The sequence below is a fragment of the Oxyura jamaicensis genome, chromosome 3, assembly GCF_011077185.1.
Source record: "Oxyura jamaicensis isolate SHBP4307 breed ruddy duck chromosome 3, BPBGC_Ojam_1.0, whole genome shotgun sequence".
Lineage (NCBI taxonomy): Eukaryota > Metazoa > Chordata > Aves > Anseriformes > Anatidae > Oxyura > Oxyura jamaicensis.
Genome location: NC_048895.1, coordinates 54,862,008 through 54,881,800, shown reverse-complemented (window position 1 = coordinate 54,881,800; position 19,793 = coordinate 54,862,008). Strand labels below are relative to the sequence as shown.

The following is a 19,793-nucleotide window of genomic DNA, read 5'->3' as shown; positions in this document are numbered from 1 at the left end:
AGAGAAAAAAAAAAAAAAAAAGAAAAAGAATTGGGCTGAAGGATAAGTTGTAATCAAGTTTCTTGATTTTTTTTTTTGTTTGTTTTTCCTTTTTTCTGCTTTTTAAACTCTTTCCATCTTTAGATTACTCCTCCTGGCATGCAAGAATAAGGGGTTAATAAAGTGCAATCTTTTAAGACTTGATCAAAGAGATGGATCTACTTTGCCCATGTCACTAAAATGTAGATGAATGACATAATAGAACAGGTACACCAAGGATTTTACATGGATGAGGAGAATTATTTAACTTATAGTATTTTTAAAACTATGGGCAGGGACCAGATATTTCTGTTATGAGCAAAACAAAACAAAACAAACAAAAAAAAACCAAAAATGTACACAACTTATACTTTCAGACACTGAAAGCAGCAAGAAAGGCATACAATTCTCATAATAATTTAGGATTTCCCTTAGTTTTAAGCTGTGCTTCAAGTTACATGTATAAGAAAACCCATATCAGAAAAACAAGACTGAAAACCCCGCTGAGTTCAGAAGGAATACTTACGCCCTGTACACCTCTTCCAGTGCTCTTGTCCCACTGTCAGCAGCTCTTTAACTCCATCGTCCATTGCTTTGGTGAATCTACCCACTGCATCACATTTCTGTTCTCTATAATATTTGTAAAAAAGCAAAAACAAAAAGCAGTTTAAACAGATGCATTACTCTAACTTTAAACACAATGCTGAAATGTTTAGGAGTGTCAACTATGCTTTAAAAAAATCAAAGAAATAAATTCCATGAAATCACTGTCATTTCACTGAGGACAGAATTTCCATCTTCAGTTCCAGGCATTTTTCATTCTATTTTTCTCTCCCTCTGTTAAACACATAGAACTGGACTGTCATTCTTACTATTGATTCTTACCTTGGAGACAAAACAAAGCAAGCAAACAAATAAGCTCGTAGTTTAACAGAGCAGCAAAATCCAATTTGAAGTGAATGCATCCCTAAAGCACTAAACACAAGCAGAAGCACCCCACGTTGACAGGAATAAAAATTACAGTTGTTCTTCTAGGGAAATATAAACTTAAGCATACATATTGTATTGACAATACTGCTGTCTTCAGTTGTGTTAGAGAGGAAAAAATCAGTTATGCTCAAAAGGGAATTCTTTGTTTGCATGTGTCTTTTTACCCGTTTTCATACGGCTACCAAAAGTTTTCCACTTAATATAGCAGTGCATAGATAGCAATGCTCCATGACCTTTACAAAAGAAAACTAGACATGTTTTGTAATTTTCAATGTGTGTTATTCAAACTGCATCAGATCTTGAAAGTGCTGCTCTCAACCAAAGCCAGTACAAGACAGTTCCTTGGCTTCTTGTTCTCACAAGGTGACCCTAAGCAAATCCCCAGAGGTGGGGTCCCAGCAGCTCTGGCTGTGGCCCAATCTCCCACAGCCCCACCTGCACCTCCTGCCCTCAGCTGGTGACTCTATCTGAAGAGTTACCTGCACAGAAACAACCTGGGCTTTCCAAGAAGCCCTTGTCTTACTCTAGTTTCCCCAGTAGCAAATCATTCTTTTAACAGTATCACAATAAAAGGACTGCCAAAGTAATAGCAAAATTGTTTAAGTAAACAGCATCTTTTCATTCAAGAGCTATTCAGCACTGAAGAATTCTCACCTAGGAACTGTTGAACAAGTTGGCTTGTCCAGTTACAGAAGTTAGGGCTTTCAAGACTATAAAAATAGTATTTCATGTTTAATTCAAGTGCAAAGTTATCCTCTTTGGGAAGAGAACAAACCATATGAGGAAAGACACAAAAATACACCACAGCTGCACACCCAAATAGACTAAGGAACAACACAGGTGAACACAGTAAAATTGTGCAGTTTCAGAGGAAGAAAGGACATCCGACTGACTTCCAGCAAGGCCCTCAATGCAGCATGAAGATTTACTTGCACTCTCCTCTACTATCTCTACTGTATCTACTTTGATTAGAACTAGTGAGAAGCTTTAAGTGATCTTCTAGGAAACTAAGTAGACAGATCACTACATCTTCCTTTCCCCAGCCTGGCACAACAGCAACAAAAACCCCTGTACAGAAAATATAAAAGTAAGGTGATGGAAAAAAATGGCCAAAGAGTTTAAGATTATTATGAAACTGTTTGCTGAAGCTCATACATGAGCTGCTTTTCTCTTTTCATGCATAACACCACAGGTTTAGAACAACTATTAAATGAGGGAGCCTGAACTAAAAACAAACAAACAAACAAAAAAACAAGATGGAAAGAGCTTACTCCAAAATACTTAATGTTATACTAACAATGCTATAAAGCTGACTAGTTTCAAAGATTCAGCAAGCTGTTCTCACTGTATTATTTTCATTCTTGTTTTTCCAGAAGATGCCATCACTTTAAGTGATTACACAAGCGGTCCTATTTTTGGGCTGACTTTGGGAAACATTGGCATGTTACAGTCAAAATATTCTTTTCTTTGAAGTAAAAGAAACCATGAGGTTTTAAGCTTTAAGCTTAAGCTAAGATACATTTAAGTACACTAACGTGTGTTCCTACGTGTGTTTTCCAATAGCACCCTGCGAGGTTCCCAGGCTCTGGAACATGGTGTGCGTGTCTGTGGTGCCACAGCCACCCTGCAAAGCAGGCAGACAGGTCCCCAGCACTGCCCCAGGCTGCCCGCCCCAGCCTGGGAGCCAGAACCCTCTGGCAAGCATTCCCCATAGGCAGCTCGCCTGCTCTCACCATCCAGGGACTGCTGATCAGCACAGAGGCTGGTTGCGTTCCCCAGCACAGCTCATGTGCCAGCAGGCACAGGCTCTGGTGGAGTTGCCCATTTCGCAGTGGGGGTTTCCCACAGAAACAGTAAGAAGACTGATGGGGTCAGGCCTAGAAGCAGTAAAGTGACGCTACTACATGAAGTCTGTCTTACTGGCAGCCTCAACAAGCATCACAGAAGGGATGGGCTTCTTGCCAGTGTCAGATCAATGTTCTCTCTCTCGGGTATATCAAGAGGAATTCAAGCCATCTATATTCAGATACCTAAGGTGCAATTCAGTGTCAGGCACCCAAACCCCGTGTATAAATGACAGAAAAAGCTGGCACACTGAATGAAGTTTCACAAGGAGTTAAATTGTATGCCTATAGGTATACAATAGGTGCACTCTTCTGCACAAACTCTTCGCTCTGGTCCACCTCCTCAGCTTTTATACCACTGGGATAATTAAAGCACATAACTTGAGAAAAGCAGAAGTTTGAAATCATTGCTTTCAAAGTGGAAGTGACCTACAAACATCCATCCTTTTTATTAGTACACAACTGCCACAGCACAGCTATTACATGTACCTTAAAAGGCACTGCACCTCTTGGATAAAGTCCATGCTGGGCTATTTCCATGTAAAGGCACGCTGTTGTTTTGCTACTATAAACACTTCTAATTCTGTCCCACGAGTTTATCCATCATTTCAGACCCAACACATTATCCAAGTTTTTATGTTCCAAAACAGCAAGGAAAGTATGTCACGCATACTACATATCTTCTAAGAGAAATGATTAAGCCTGAAGAAGTGAAATAAAGGCTGCAGAGTAAACCTAGTCTTCCATAGAGAATGGAACCCAAGGTCTACCACTGAGAGAACTACACAAGCAGCGCATGTATGCTATACACACACATGAGAAATATATATCCATTTACACTTCCGGGACAATACCCCAAAATGTAGAAATCCATTTAAAATGAGGTTTGATCATTTAAATAATTTTTCATTTGTAATTGCTTTCCCTACATTCTAGCCATTAGAATGATACTGTGCATGTATTCTACTCAAGTAGTAGTTTGTTGTTTTTTGTTTTTTAAACACAGAAATACTGTTTTCCTTGATGGTTTACTGTTATCCTAAGCTACCTGACAGGCCTAGCACACTTCAGAACTGTTCACAGTTGAAGGATTAACGAACAAAATATAGCCCCTCAGCAGTACAAAATGTAATTCCATGGGATCTGTCAGTAATCCCTCATCAACTAGTTTAGCATAAATATTTTTAAGATCTGTATTCAGCCACTAAAGTCGAAGAGACATCACACAGAATTCCACATTTTGGAGGGTTTATAGGAAAATCTCATATGCAAGAATTTTTTCAGCTCTGCCTTGATAAACACCTTTTCAAATACAAGAATGTATGTGTGCATACTTACTATTGATTTTCATATTAAATCAATATACGTTGCCTATACAAACATATAATATCAGTGAAGAAAAAAATAAAATAAAATAAAATAAAATCAAACAGCTTAAAAAAAAAAAAAAAAAAAACACCTTACATTTCTACCATGTCCAGGTCAGGAGCATCTGGTTCCATTGTAGAAAAGATCATGACTCCTACAGTTTCATCTTTTTCAGCCTTCCGCTTTCCAGTTTTCCACTCCTTGAGGAAAGAAAAAATTAAAAATGGACCATCGCTGTTCATCAGACTTTAAGGACATGTGCTGAAGCAGTGAATGAAATCTCTTGGAGAACAGACCACCCATACATGAAAACATTTTAAATGAAAGTTTCAGTAGGGGCAATGTTTCTTGGAGTTACCCTCCCCCCTCCTTGTGCATTTTGTTTTCTAGATTCTGGGGGTAAACAGACCCTTTTTGTATATTACTGAAATACAGTTTAAGGACAATTATTTTCAGCTGTATGTGCATGTGATAGTGCTGATATCAGAACCTACTCAAGATGATCATGAGACTATTATGCAACTGTCATACTAAGTTCTTAATGGGAACAGTCAAAACGATAAAAGTTCCAGATGTTTAACATCTGTTCTGTTTATACTGGTCCATAAGTTAGACGCTAAGAACCACTGATTAACTAGCACAATTATACAACTCTCCACTGGCCATCCAAAAAGCACTTCATTAGGACTGCAATTATGTTATGAAACCTTTACTTAACGGAATAATCAAGTTTGGAATTGACTTCAGGAGGTCTGTAGTTTAACCTCCTACTCATAAAGGATCAGGTGTGACCTGAAGGCTTTATCTAGTCTGGTCTTAAAAACCTCCAAGGATGAATGTCTGTGTATTTAGTATAATTTTGTGGAGAAAAGAACAGAATTTTCCTGTTTATTTCCTCATCAGTAGATAGCTAAGTTATTAATGAAGCTGCATCTCAAACACAAAGAAACGGTTACTTACTGAAGGTGAAAATACTAAATCCCTCAAACAAACCAAATCCATAAAGAAACGAAGGGAGGAGGCAGGGAGGAAATCAAAAGAGCTTCTTTTATCAGATAAGACTGCAGCACAATCGTATCACCACTGATTCCATTTAAGAATGTGTTTTGGATTTTTTTGTTTGTTTGTTTTTAAGTATAATACAGGATCAGAGGATCAGACATCCCAGTTCTGCTGTGAAATAGCTTCTGTTAGCAAAGCAGTACCAGTCAGAGGAGTGCAGTAATTACTAAGTCTGACAGAGATGCATAAGGGAAAACAGCCAAAAGATCTCTTATATATGTTTTCTTTCTGCTGGAGGACACAAACTGTTCTTAAAGACTGGCAGCAAAGCGACTTTCAAGAGCACATCTGTTAGAATGGCATGGAGCGTTTCAGACAAGTAACTTTACGCCTGATTTTAGTCAGTCAGCTAAATACACCAACCCCAGCAGTTCACATCTTCACTACTGCCCACAGGGGGGCAGACAAAAGAGGCAGCTACAAAGCCAAATTCTTGTTTCAACGAGGGAATGGGGGGGCGGGTGGGGGGTGGGGGGGGGGTGAGGGGAGGAAGAAACAGATCCTCAATCGCAGTCTTTCCTACCTTTTCATCTCGGAAATTGAGAAATTGCTGGAAAACTTCACTTTCTGAGACAACAGGATGGCGACACATCCTTGTCATCCAAGCTTGCAATCTCTCCATGCGCATTTTGATAAATTCTTCTTCAAAGCGCCCTGTTATACATTGAACAATAATAGTTACATTTCCACTTCAGCAACCCCGGCTTGTCTTTTTTTTTTTTTTTATATTCATGTACATACACGCATTTAGTGCATATATATATATATATATACACACACACACGGATCCTGTGATTCAGCTAGTGAGTTATTAAATGAATGCAAAACTTACATGAAGTTAGTTCTTGATTTACATTATGCTGGCATCAGAAGAACCTTAGAGTGCAGTATATTGATTACATATGGGAACTGTTTCTTTTAAAGATAGTCAGGAAACACTGAAAGAACATAATCCTCACCCACAGTTCAAATAACTTTTTGGAAAAAAATAATAAACTCGTGGATGGAAAAAATAGATAGTCAAATGACTCAAGAGAGAAGCTAGGCACAAACTCAGAGTGAAGGCATTTTTCTGTCAGTCTTAAAAATTCTTGGTCAATGCCAGTTTCATAAGACTTAGAGAAAAAGGAACTACCCACCTCTCAAGACATCACATCCTAGCTAACAGAGCATTTGTATGTAAGCAGTCCAATTTGAAACAACAGATTTTAAGAGATGATACCTCCCACAAACATAATTCTATTACCTGTTCATTTACCATGAATGTTTGAAAGTAATTTAAAAAACTCAATAAACCATATGTATAAACTGCTTAGGGTACATATATGTAATACTCAGTAACTAATTGTTTTGTCAGTTAGATTTTAGCACTAGTTAATCAAAAATATTTTTAAGCCAGTAGTGCTTCAGCACTGTGTATTTACAAGAACCTTTTTGTTTAACATAAATTGGTTAAGAGAGAATGTCTTAAAATCATTTCTAAATAAACAAAAGCACCATATCAGACTTCCAGAGCATATAGTGAATAAGACCTATTTGAAAGGAATGAGAGATTCCTCCTGCACATCAACTCTTCTAATTTCCATAGCAGCACAGATGACAAAACTTGAAGGCATGTACTTTCAATGTAATTCTACTGTATAGTTGCTATGGTAGCAGCTCTACAAGTTTTTTTTTTTTTTTTTAATTATTATTATCATTATTTTATTTTTCAATTGCAAATATGGAAATTGGCATGACTGGCAAGTAAAGAACACCACTAGTGAAAAATGAAGCATAGGTACATTTCCTGCAAATTAACTAGAAAAAAAAATCAAGTACTATGTAAGAGAGATTATATAACCCACACTCATACCTTGTTCCACCCTTCAACTATACTGAAATAGCAGCATTCCTGTAAGTAATATTTGGAAGTTTTGTGCTAGTCATTAGGCATATAATTGCCAGCAAAATTATGATTCTGACAGTCAGAGTCTCACAGTGCTAAGACTAGTGAAGAGAGACATTTCTATAGTCTTCAGAAATAACCCTCCTCAACAGTGTGAAAGATAAACACTTTCAGTGTTTCCTGTAACATTTCAAAAAGAATAAGACAAGTTATCCTCTCCCACAGACTCCAAAAGACAGAAAGCCACAGACAAAGTTTAGTTAAGATGCCAAACTCCTGAGTCTTAAGATAATTACAATGAAATCTACAGACCCCATCAGGTCTTCTGGTTTCCTTTTAGTCCACATGCACAAGTTTGTCTAAAGATATTGGTGAATTCTAAACACGAGGCTAATAAAGGGGAGGAGAGGAAGTCACTTCCTCACTTTTCAGTTTCCTCGGCATTTATCCCAGCATTTGCATCAATGCTTATCTTTCTTCAAACACGACAAAGATGCTGCATTTTTTATGCTCACAGCTACATGGTTGGCTACACGCCCTCTCTCGTACATTTGGTTTTAGCTGGTTGTCCTAAAGGCTTTAGAAAAATCCTACTACAAAACACACCAGTGGAAACATGCAGAAGTAATGCATTTTCCTCCTATACAGGTTCCCATTCGTTTCTTCACAAACACCCACACCCCCTTGCAGAAAGATGAGCTAGAGGCCTTTGAAAATGCACAGCATTAGCATATTCAATGGCAATGACTGAATTCATGATCATTTAAGTTGTCCAATCCCGCTTCCCTTGAACTAAGAACAACAGACTTCCATAGGTTTCAGAGAATGATGCCCATCCAGCTTGAGCAAAAACTTGAGCACAGTATTATACAAATGAAAGATGCTTTCTAAAACAATTGTAAAAACAATAAATAGGAGGAATAACTGCAACATTTTATTTATAAGCAAAGAACAACCTGTAGGAGCATGCTCCCTTTCCTCAAGGAGCTTTGCTTTAAAGGTCCTACAACACAGCACCTTTGCAATCAAATGAAAAAGAAAAGCAGCACCAAAAATCTCAAAATCATTCCTCCAGAAAAAACAGCAAATACCGAACATAAGTAGTTATCCCTTCTCTTCAATAAATATTCTCTTCTGTAACAATAAGAATTTTTTTAGACCCACTGTTTGTTTTTAAATCTATGGCCTAGTTTTAAATAATTTAAAATTAAATTATTAAAATAATAAACCTGATTTTTAGTAGTGGTGTTTTGTTAGCAAAAGTTTTTTGTTTTTTTTTTTAATTACTTCTTTAAACAGGGGAAAAAAAACAAAACAGTAAGAAATAATTGAACCTTGAACAAAAGTTATCTCCTGTTTTCTCTTCCCGTGAATCCACAGCTGGGAAATACTTACCTGTTACTTGCTTGTCTGGAAGAGATGGAATTGGAATGGCTAATCCAAATTTAACCAGGAGACGCTCATACAACCAGTCAAAGTGCTTGTATCTGTGGTTGACAGACCGATTAGTGTTCTGTAAAAGAAACACAACTCTGAATTTTGGCAGGCATCAATAGAGAGTGACATGAAACAAGTGTGACTGGAACATTAAATATGTTGAATATAAATAAAATTCGATTTTATTTATATACAGAAGAACAGATATTTAGATACAGAAGAACTTGAAATGCTAGAAAATGAAACAACTCCCTGGTGGAAAACTTGTAAAAACTATCACTTACAACCCTGCTACCAACTCACACAAACTGTATTCTATGCAGAAATGACCCATATTTGTGAGAGATGATCCTGTTTCAGATACACTTACAGTGCAGGTCAGCTGATACTCAATGTAGCTCTTGAGACCATACATTTTAGAACCTTTTTTGGGATCTGCCACGACACAGTCAAATGTAGAGGTAGGATAAACCCACATTGGGCCATAATCACCGATCTGCAAGAAATTGCAAATATTACTGTGTTTAATTCAACATATCATGTTGTACAAGCTGCAAACAAGGAAATAATACTTTCAGTATGAATTAAGAGTATATTGAAAACAGAGTTCCTAACTGTCTTCATTTAAAAGTTCCCATTAATTTCAGTGAGAGCTTGAGAGTCAGGAAACACAAGAGTTTCTTGCAGCCAAAGATAATTCACCACAGTTGTGTTCATGTTCCCCGTATTTTACAATTTTTCCCAAATAATAAAGGAGCAGTGAATAGTAGGAATTGCTACTTCAATCACATTTCACTATAATAGCATATATCTAGAACAGTCTGTTATATTATGACCTGGCCATCCACTGTATTTGACAGCTATCTAAAAAGCTGATAGACAGTGTAATGCATTTGTTCTGCCCCCTTCACCTCAAAAAGGCTTATTTTCACAACCACAGTTAATGTAGGTGAGAAAAACTAAGAAGAATTTTAAAAAATATCAGCACACTTAGAAGAAAGGAGTTAGGACTTGATCCTGATGAAAACCCTCAGTGATACTCTGAAGTGTCATCTATGTGACATTAAAACACTTAAATAGTGTACAGTTTCATGATGATGGTTCTATTTCTAGTTATGGGTTAAGCACCTATTTCATCTAACCCACATACATATGACTAGCCTAAGCTTAACAGTTAACATGGGGAAGAATGGAAGGGTGTGGAGAACTAAAAGAAAAAAAATTAAGAAAAAAAAAAATGCAACCACCATCACTTCCCTTCACATCCCTCTTCAACTTCCTCCTCTCCCCCCAAAAAAAATAAATAAAAAAAACAACAATCAGTCCAACAAACAAGACACACACACACACACAACTTACAATTATGGGAATCTTCTCTTTCGGTTTTGCTAGCTGCTTTGCCAACAGATATTGTTCCATTCCAGGTTTTGCAAATCCAGGAAATCTAACGAAAACAAAGTGGTAAGTTTACTCTGCATTCCCTTTTGACATGTACAGAATTCCCAACCACTAAGAATAAAGCTTAGCATTTCTCAAGAATAGAAAAGAACTATAACATGGATTATCAACTATTTGCCCTGAAAAAACAGAACAGTTCGAGCTACTAACTGCCAGCTTTTATCTACAGAATGCAGCCCACTTCTTGAAGGGCAGAAGTAGCTACTTGTGCTCTGCAGTCCATCAGAGCAAATGTAATAGTAGAACATGAAGCAGCACTTGCCACTTCATTCATTGCAGCCCACATTCTGCAAGTGTACACACACACACACACCTTCTTGCTGTTTCAGACAACTAGAATTCAATCATCCAAAAGTACACATTGTAGATTTAACAAGTACTTCTAAACATGAGTTAAATAATTAGAAATAAAACCACGTAAAAACCACCATAGCGTCCTTAAAATTTGTGTAAAAAGCTTCACAAAAAGCAAACAGTGGTTCTTTTTTTAATTAAGAAGATACTTAGCCCTTGAAGTACAGCCTACCTACTGTTTGCTTGCAGAAACACTGGAAGTATGACTTACTTTACAGACAAATAAAGCTCTTAAAGTGTGCTTATACTGGTCATACTAAATGAGTTTGCAACAAGTAGATGTCACAATGATGGAGAGGTACTCTCACAAGACTGCACAAAACATCCACTGATGAACAAAATCAACCATCTCTGCATGACCAGTCATTAATCGTAGTTATGTACCTGGGGAGACCATCGTTGTACAACTGTTTTCTGTTCTGCTTTCATTCATTTAAAGATTACCACACAGTAACTTCTCAGAGTAACAGTAATTTTAGAATAAACAAACATTAAGTTGTAACATAAAATAATGCATAACCCAGATCAAGCTTCATGTTACTGTAAGATTTTATCTACATTTGCAAATCTAAAAATAAAATCAAGCTTCCTATGGCTTAAGAATCAACCTGGGCTGATACTCACAAGACAGCAGAACAATCTTCCCACTCCTAGCAACACTAATTGCTCAATAATTCTGGAGCAGCATGCCTGATTAGTCTTACTGTATGCACATGCCATCCATCACCTTTCATTTTCACTAAGCACATATAGAACTAAAGATAATTAAAAATTTAAAGAACAGTAGGGTCAGAAATTCAGCACTTGTAAAAGCATCATTTGCCTGTGTAACATTTCCAAAAATAGTTTGTAATGTACTTTCAGGCTTTCATGAATGCGCATTCTCTGATCACACAGTCAGTGCTAAATCCACCTCCATTTTTACCCCAAAACTAATATGTGCACTGCATATTTCAAGAAGGTTTAACAGGAATACAATCATACAACTTTACAAATTCCAGTTCTCTTCACTAAATAAGCATTCATCCTGCATTTTCCATTACTTGTTAAGTGGTAACTTCATAGCAGCTGCACGAGAGTTTCCACGCTGAGAACCCCCAGCCTCTGACGACTCAGTCTCCTTGTAACCAAGATAAGATGGTGAAGATGATTTTGGGTCATCCCAGTCATCATCCCAATCATCGTCATCAGCAGCTGCTAAAGTAGGGAAAGAAACAAGTTAAATGTTTTCTCTTTATAAAGCAGAAGCAGCCTCCTCAGCACTCATACACAATCAACAATGTAATAATACTGAAGAGCTAGTTGAACCTTGTATTTTTTGATTCTTCTTCAGTTATCATCATCCCCACCAAATACATCCTGGAAAACACTACACTAGAAATCCATTGGAGGTGGAGGAGGGAGGCAGACATTAAAGAGAGTGTGTTGGTATGTTAAAAATAATAATAAAAAAAAACAACCCGGTCTTCCATATTCACATACTCCAGGTATTCCCAGGCATGAGTTCTCTTCTTAAGTATAGGTCTTTACTACAAAAACGGTGAGGAGCCTTCTGAAAGGCTAGTTACTTCCTAAAAATCAAGGACTTGGAGACTTGTCCTTCACAGGCCTGAAGGTACAAATTCAAGGGTGTTTAAGTTCCAGTTATGCAAGTTGAACAAGATGCCTGAGAATAGATCATTTGTGCACAAGACTTTGGCTGGCCAGATTTCCATACAGGTTTGAGGCATTTATTATTGTGGATCTGATTTTTTTTTAACTAAATTAATTAAAAAAATATTAAAGGAAAAGCACTATTTTAGTATTCAGTTTATCCATTTGGTAATTTGCTACCAAGAAAGTATTTTTTTTTATTGTTGTATTTAAGTAAAGTATGTTCTATAATTATGAAAGATGAGGCAGTTCCCACATCTACTGTCCACCTACTCTAATTTATTAAAAAATAAGAACATTATTAGCACACCTGGTCCTTGATATGCCTGTGGATGACCAAATGCTGCTGCTGTATCCCAGTTATTTGAAGCACTGTTCCTCTGACCAGCTGCACTTTCAGGTTTCGTTGCCCAGCTGTCACCAGAGTTTCCATTATCCCAGTTCCCAGACTTCCCAACATTCCAGCTTGACCAAGGATCACTGGCATTGTTCGCCTACATTGTTTAAACAGAAGACAAAGGTAAGGAAGGAATTGCTGAAGAAGTGAGTAAAGACCGCTTACTTTCTCCCTGAAGTCTTTGATCTCTTGCTGATAAGGCTATGGGCTAGCATTCAGCACTTCACACTTGCTTGGTTAAGGAGCAGCAGACAAGTCTTATGTTCCCAGCTACACAGCTCTTACTTAAATGCAGCTAGCACCTGGAAGAACTGACCAGCTCTCCAGCAATGGGATGCTAGTACATGGCAGTAAGTGTTACATCTTCTTAGGGAACGTAAGCTGTATAAGCCAACAGTGTTAAGAAGCACTCTTACCCATGGTAATTATTTTATACCCAAAGCAGAAGTACAATGCATGTGAACTCTTAAGTTCATAAAACCACAGACTAATTAGCACTCTTGAACCAAAGTGTCAGAAGTCAAGGATTAGTATTTTATTGAATGTTTATTTTATCAAAAGCAAATCAGTAGTTTTACTAAAAGTGAATCACCCACACCGTCACTACTGGTGTATCAGCTATAGCCGGCAACTCGCCCAGTTTCCTTGTCAGAGCTTAACTCATTTGCAGCAAAGATGAGGGAAGGAGAAAAAAAGAAAAAAAAAAGAAAAAAAAAAAAGAACTTATCAGAACTTATCATTAAAGTCTGGCATCTCTTTGTAGACCTACTCCCTCAGCATAAGTTTCTGGTGAAGGTAATCACTTGCCCTTCTACTGATGTTGCTGTGGAGTTGGAAACCTCAGGGAAGAGTGTACAGATGCGTCTCTAACTACTGCATTGATTTCTCAGGTTTACCTGTCAGTAAACTGGATTAATACTTAGCATCCTGCTCTGCAAATTCATCTTAACACTATACTTTGAAAAAGCATCAACTAGCTAAATACAGTCTCTACACTGTGTTTGGAGCAGACTAGGTGGCAGAAATAGGAAAAAAAAACCAACACCCAAAAACAACCAAAAAAACAACCAACAACAAAAAACCCACAAACCAAATCAAAACCCCCGCACACAAAGTGTAGGAGGAAGGAGGAGGAGAAGGGGAAGGAAAGAAAAAGCCTACAAAGCTTGTCTTGTTCAGCAGAGGGAGGAACTGTGTTTTGTAAGAGAGGAAAAAAAGAAATCTCAAAGCCTACAAAATCCAGTGCATTGTCTGGAGCAGCACATCAAAGAAGGGATGCCTAATATAAATTAATTGCTTTAACAACTTATGTGAAACTGTAACATTGACACAAAGCTTAGAGCATTTGCCAGAAGATTTAATAAGACTCCCACTAAAAGCCAACTTATTCTCCTCAAACCCTGCAGAAGTGTTGAATGCTTGTTTCTTACCAAAAAAAAAAAAAAAAAAAAGAAAAAAAAAGAAAAAGATGCAGCTATTCTACATTACATTTTTCTTCATGGAAATTCTCCACTCTTATTTCAGCTTACCAATAAGTCAGTTTTTCTGCAAATTTCTGAGTAAGAACTGGTGTGTTACACAAGTTTGAAACATTCTCTGATACGCAACAACAGCAAAAAAATGTGCAACGAACAAATGCTCAGAAGGTACGTTACAAGTTTTTCCAGGTATCCAATCCATTAAAATATGAACACAAAAACTTAAACAGCTGCACCTGTGACTTTCTCTTTTATACAACTTAATGCTACCAAATGTCAAAGCTGTTATTATAGTAAGAACACCACACTTTATCCACCACTCAGAAAAACAAACACCCTTTTCTATCAGACACAGCTTTAGTTATGCTGATCCATTAGTTTTCAATAGTTCTTTGAGGTAATCCTTAGGAATGTAAGCTCTTGTTTTAGTTTCCCCTAAAACAAAGCCTCCTGACACTGAGATTTGAAAGACACTACCAAACCCGTAAGGCTTGATAATGCTTTGGACCTATATTTTTGATATCACACAGCACCTAGGCACAGAGTCCCAAGTCCCCAGGAATTAGAGATCACGGCCAAAACTTGAAGATGAGGGGAAATTGCCATTCAGAAGACTCAAGAGAAATAAACAAACCAGACAGCAGTGGGTCTCTCAGAACTGACAGAGAGAGAGAGCTATTGGACAGCTTCTACACCTTTTTTTTTTTTTTTAATGAAACTGATGCAAGAACACAGGCACGTTATTCCCGAGGAGACTAGTGGAACTATATAGCTGAGGTCTACCTAATTCTTGGATAGCTGACACACAGTGCTACTCTCAGCAATTACTAACAAGATGCTGGTAGCTTAGGGGGTACCAGCTTGCTCATCCTATGATGCTCACCTCATACAAGTTTACATAGAGAAAAAAATACATGCCATCAGAGTTCATCATCTTTGATGAGGGAAGATGCACATGCTGGAGCTCAACCACATCGAAAAGTGTTCCTACTCCTACCATAACTTAGAGCATCTAGAAAAGAGTGGTTTACATAATATTAATTTGCATACACTTCTGCAATATATGTTGTGCTGCTCACTGGCGAATGAAAGCCCAGAAGTGGGATGATTGCCAAGAGGCTGAGTAAAGTTTTCCTCTTCTCTGTGGTTCATGTGAAATCTGGTACATGAGTGGGTGGCAGCGAAACCTTAAGATCTGCTGCAAAACAAGGGGGAGGCAATAATGTTAATACTGAGTACAGCACTGAAGAATGACTCTCAGAAGTGATCATCACTGAACTTGCAGACAGTTGCTGATACGCATTAAATGCTATACAGCAAGAGGAAGTAGATTACTTAAACGACTCTTTGAGATGTTTTACATCTGTACCTATATGGAAGAACTACTCAAATCAGAGTTTTACCTCTGAGGTGTATGAGGAAGCTCAGGGTTAAGCTCCTTCTCCTAGGCACATCACTCCCAGGCTATAAAAGGTGCATAATATGGTATTCTCACTCAGCTTCTTACATCTGAAGGGCCCACAGTTCTTTCAAAGGCATGGGGGAAGGGGATGAGGGATGGGTTAGGAACGTGTACCTAGACAATATGTCCCAAGGAGCATTTACAGATCTCCTTTCATGTTTCATCAAATGTTTGCCCAGATACAGATGTGCTGTGGACACTTCTAAGTGGAAGCCAAAAATCAGTAAACGTGCAGAAGAGCTAAGCAATCCAAAAGCCTGCTGTCCTCAAAGTCCCCCACCATGGAGGCCCATGCAAAGTCACAGCATTTATTAAAAGGGTAATCTCTGCTCCATTCAGCAGTTCTGCATATCTCAGCAGCTGACAAATTCCATACAACAAACCATTCCTGTGGCTTAGCTCCGATTGAATAAACCTTAATTAAGCCAGCAAGTATTTTATAAGTGATTAAATTACAAGTTCTCACACCTTTAGTTTTCCATAACTGAAATTGATAATCCTTTGATCTTTCTTTAGTCAGCACAGAAAAGAGGAAGAGTCCTTGCAAGAAACTATTTAGTCAATAGAAGTTGACAGAGCACACCTAACATCCAAGTACATAAAGCCATCTCAAATGCAAAAGCACAAAAGGAAAATGCCACACCATGCACAGTTAAGAAAGTAATTAACCTTCAAATGAAATGTTACTTCTCTGCTCCTCAAGGTAACATCAAACAAGTAAACAGATTAAGTTCAAGGATAAACTCCTTAAAGGCAGCCAATTTTCCCTTGTGTATACTACTACAGCCTTGCTTGACTCACTCCTACTGCTCTAGGAGAAAATCCAGAACAAAAAAAGCTATTTGGGGAAAAGACAATAGAGGCAACACATTGCTAAATATTTTAGGAGTCTTCCTTCAAGTGCAGATTCAAATTTACTTTAGCACCAGATCATTACTGGTGGGGGGCTGGGGGATGAAGGGGAGAAGTCTAGTGTGTTTTTAAAGATCTAATTATAGTTGAATGAGGAAAAGAATTCCACCACAACAGGAAAATCCTCAGCTCGGAGATGGAAAGTCAGTATCTTCAACAAATGAATCATGAATGAAACAAGAAGTGATATCTTTGCTGTCGTCCAGTTTTATAGATGTCTCCATGCACACAACTAAGGCAAAGTGTTTGACATATTCAGATATTATTAGCCTCTAGTTCTTTGGATAAAACCACCTCTGAAAAGATACATACAAAGAGCGAACAGTCACCGTAAAAAAAAAAGTCACCCTTCTTTCTTCAAGAAGGAACTTGAAGGCTGAAAAGCCTGCTCTGCAGCCATCCCCCAGCTGTGTTCACTAGCTGCACTTACTATGGAGCAAATGTATACATTAGCAGGTACTGAAGTGGTTGTCATGCCCATGATGTTTTATGTCCAGGATTACTTCCTGGTAAATCATTACTCTGGCACTGCGGGCACCTCTTAACTCTTGAAGGAAGGCCCTCTTTTCTATTGTACCATTTAAACATGTTTTCTCCTTAAAGAAATCCTCCAGGGAAAACGAAAAGTGGGAATGGGCTTGGCTAAGGGACAATCAACCTTATGGACTCACATACAGGAACATTCCTGTTGATAAACACAGGAGAGGACCTCCAGAAGTGGCTGACGAAGCAGCAGTAATGCTGTTCAAATAACATATTTGTTCCTCAGCTGCTCCTGTCATCTTTACTTCCTTCCAGAGCAAACCATTACCAAGCTACTCCACTTTCAGCCCCCACCTTCACAAAAAGCAGTCCCTATAAAGGAGTTGGACTTTGCCTGCTCCCATGGTACATGTAGCCAAGGCCCACCCACAGTACACCCCTTGCATTCAGGTGGAAGAACTGGGTTACTTTGAAGAACTGTGAAGAGCAAATCAGTTCATTTTTTGTTCTTTTCTCAATTCCAGACCCATTTCTTTATCTGTGAAGTTATTCACTGACAAAGTAGCCTAGAAGCTGCACTGCTTCATGGTGGATTTCCATCTACTAACTTCTGATTTAACTAAAAAAAAAACATGTTTGTGACAGAGCATGGACTTTATAGAATGATACATAATTTAGACTTGAGAGAGGAAAAAACAGCAAAAACCACCCCACACCTCAGTGATCAGGTGAGTCAAGGGAAAAAGCACATCTACTGTCACCCTCACCGCTTAGAGGAAGTCATTTTTTTTTCCCCTCTCAAGTCTGCTTAGCTTCAACTTTGTCACTAAAAATCCCATATATGTTTATTCAGCGAGGTTCTCTCAAGCTTCTGTTTTTGTTACCCACACAGGAATATGTAAATGGCAACCGAGTCACCTCCATATTCTTGTCTTCTCTCAAATTCATTTCAGTCCCTAATGGCTTCTTCTCAATACACAGGTGAGGAATTTCAGACAGTTTTTCAGATAACAGTCACAGCAAAGCCAGAAATAGAAGAACATCTCCCTGTTCCTCCTTGATGTTCTCTAGACATCCAAAGGTCAGGCTACAAAGATTAAACAAGGCTTTTTTTTTTTTTTTGTAACAGAGAACATGGGTTCCCCGTGTTGCGCTTTCTGGAGGAGGAGAGTTGAAGAGTGTGACTAGCCAAGACTTTTCAGATTATCACTCTCAATTACAAATGCTAAAGATATCACCTTAAAAGTAAGAAGCATTAAATGAGCAAGAAGAAATTTAAAAATTGGAAACAGTATGCTGCTGGACCACACACACCACAAGGCTAACTCACAGAACAAGAAATCAAATGAAAACAAGTCTACGAGAGAGCATGCAACCCCTAAACTGTGAGAAGATTATTACAGGAATAATCAGATTTTGCTTGATGGTATGGGTGCACGATGAAGATGAAGAGTGATCTATAGTTTAACAGCTTGCTGCCCGAGCCTTTATTCGACTGGAACATTCAAAAGCGACAGCTCCGTAATTTGGACAGGTGTAATCAATGCCTTATTTTGGACAGTTATTTTTTTAGTATGTAAATGCATTTCATTCCAAAGCAAGCAAGCCAGTGTTTTATGGAAGTCAAAAGTGCCTGGTGTTTTTGCTAAAAAGAGTTGGTCACAAATTGCTGATACAGGTCTGAGTGCAATATTGTGACTTAGAAGTGGGAAAAAAAAAGCACTGCTTTCAAAGTACACGTAGCAATGAAGGATGTTGTAGTGTCATCACCTGTAACAGGAACTGGAAGTTACTAATCATGAAAACCAGCAAACTAGCATAAAACACGGGGTATTTCTGTGCTTACCAACAGTCCTAACCCACTAGTTTTGCGTGTACTTCTTTAGCCATCTTTTACAGTAAACTCTTCAGGAGATGATTAACATGAAGTTACTTCTGTGTGCACTTAAAATCTTGCAAAAATACACATTTACATAGAGTTAAGGTTTATTATTTAGGGAAGCATGTTTCCAAAAGTCCATCAAAAATTACAACTGCAACTTCCACAGTGATCCTACCTGCATATGTTATAAGATATTTTAGCATACTGGTTTAATGAGACAGACTGGACTCAACCAAACATGAGTGAGTCACACATTTCCCACAACAATACTTGCACCTCACTACACACACGTGGCAATGTCAGAGAATGGAAATGCTCTCACAGGAATGCAGTAACGTGTGTCAATTTCCACAGCAGCAGAATCATGCACTCCTAGTAAGAACGCTATAATTATATTTATTTTCTTAACTCTAAATATTTAGTGCTTTTCATAGCAGTTCTGGGCAGGCACGGTATACAAATTAATGACTACAATTTGCATTAAGCTGCAACAATTGGAAAAGATATGATGTACAACTATGGGTATTGTTTTCTTAATGTCCTCCTTATGCATGTTCAACAACATATGTCCTACACATCTCGTAACTTATGAGTTGCCTCAGTTCCCGAACACCAAACTAGATGGTTTTTACTATTGCTTATTCGTCCTGCCCATACAGAAGTCCCACGGTATTCTGAAGTGAAAGGATCTTCTACACTTAAGACAGTCCATATATTTTCATACTCTTCAACTGGGAGAGAAACCATCTCAAGTGATTTCACTTACCAGTGGATAAGACAAGATGAACAAGAGGTTTCTGTTAATTGCTTCCTATACCTACTCCTAGACCCTTGTTTGTCAGCCTACAGCTTATCTGAAGACACACTACATGTGGGTTCACCAAGGTCACTCTGGAATTAACTGACAAATCTGCAATTCACAAAAAAGCTAACTTGCAGAATACATATTTTACCCAGAACTAAAAGAGCTGTACAGCCATCTTTATACAGAAGTGGACTTGGCAGTGATCAGAAAAATCAACGTCAAGAAAAGGGAACAAAGTCCTCTACAAATACGACTTATGGTTAGTTACAAAGACTATTTTTGTATCTTAAGTATTGCGAAGA

The 19,793-nt window shown here is 38.0% G+C and overlaps 1 protein-coding gene across 2 annotated transcripts in view; it reads right to left on the bottom strand.

Moving 5' to 3' along the window:
* The window catches only part of SNX9 (sorting nexin 9), a 67,016-nt gene that overhangs the window by 15,099 nt on the left and 32,124 nt on the right, over window positions 1-19,793 (bottom strand). Inside the window, exons 6-13 of one of the 2 annotated variants that reach the window (XM_035323245.1) lie at window positions 12,383-12,566; window positions 11,463-11,616; window positions 9,967-10,051; window positions 8,978-9,103; window positions 8,566-8,683; window positions 5,806-5,936; window positions 4,317-4,420; window positions 545-648 (exon numbers count right to left, since the gene is read on the bottom strand). In XM_035323245.1, coding sequence (XP_035179136.1) covers window positions 545-648; window positions 4,317-4,420; window positions 5,806-5,936; window positions 8,566-8,683; window positions 8,978-9,103; window positions 9,967-10,051; window positions 11,463-11,616; window positions 12,383-12,566 — 1,006 coding nt within the window. The remainder of the gene's footprint in view (window positions 1-544; window positions 649-4,316; window positions 4,421-5,805; window positions 5,937-8,565; window positions 8,684-8,977; window positions 9,104-9,966; window positions 10,052-11,462; window positions 11,617-12,382; window positions 12,567-19,793) is intronic. The other variant, XM_035323244.1, reaches the window with a different exon arrangement.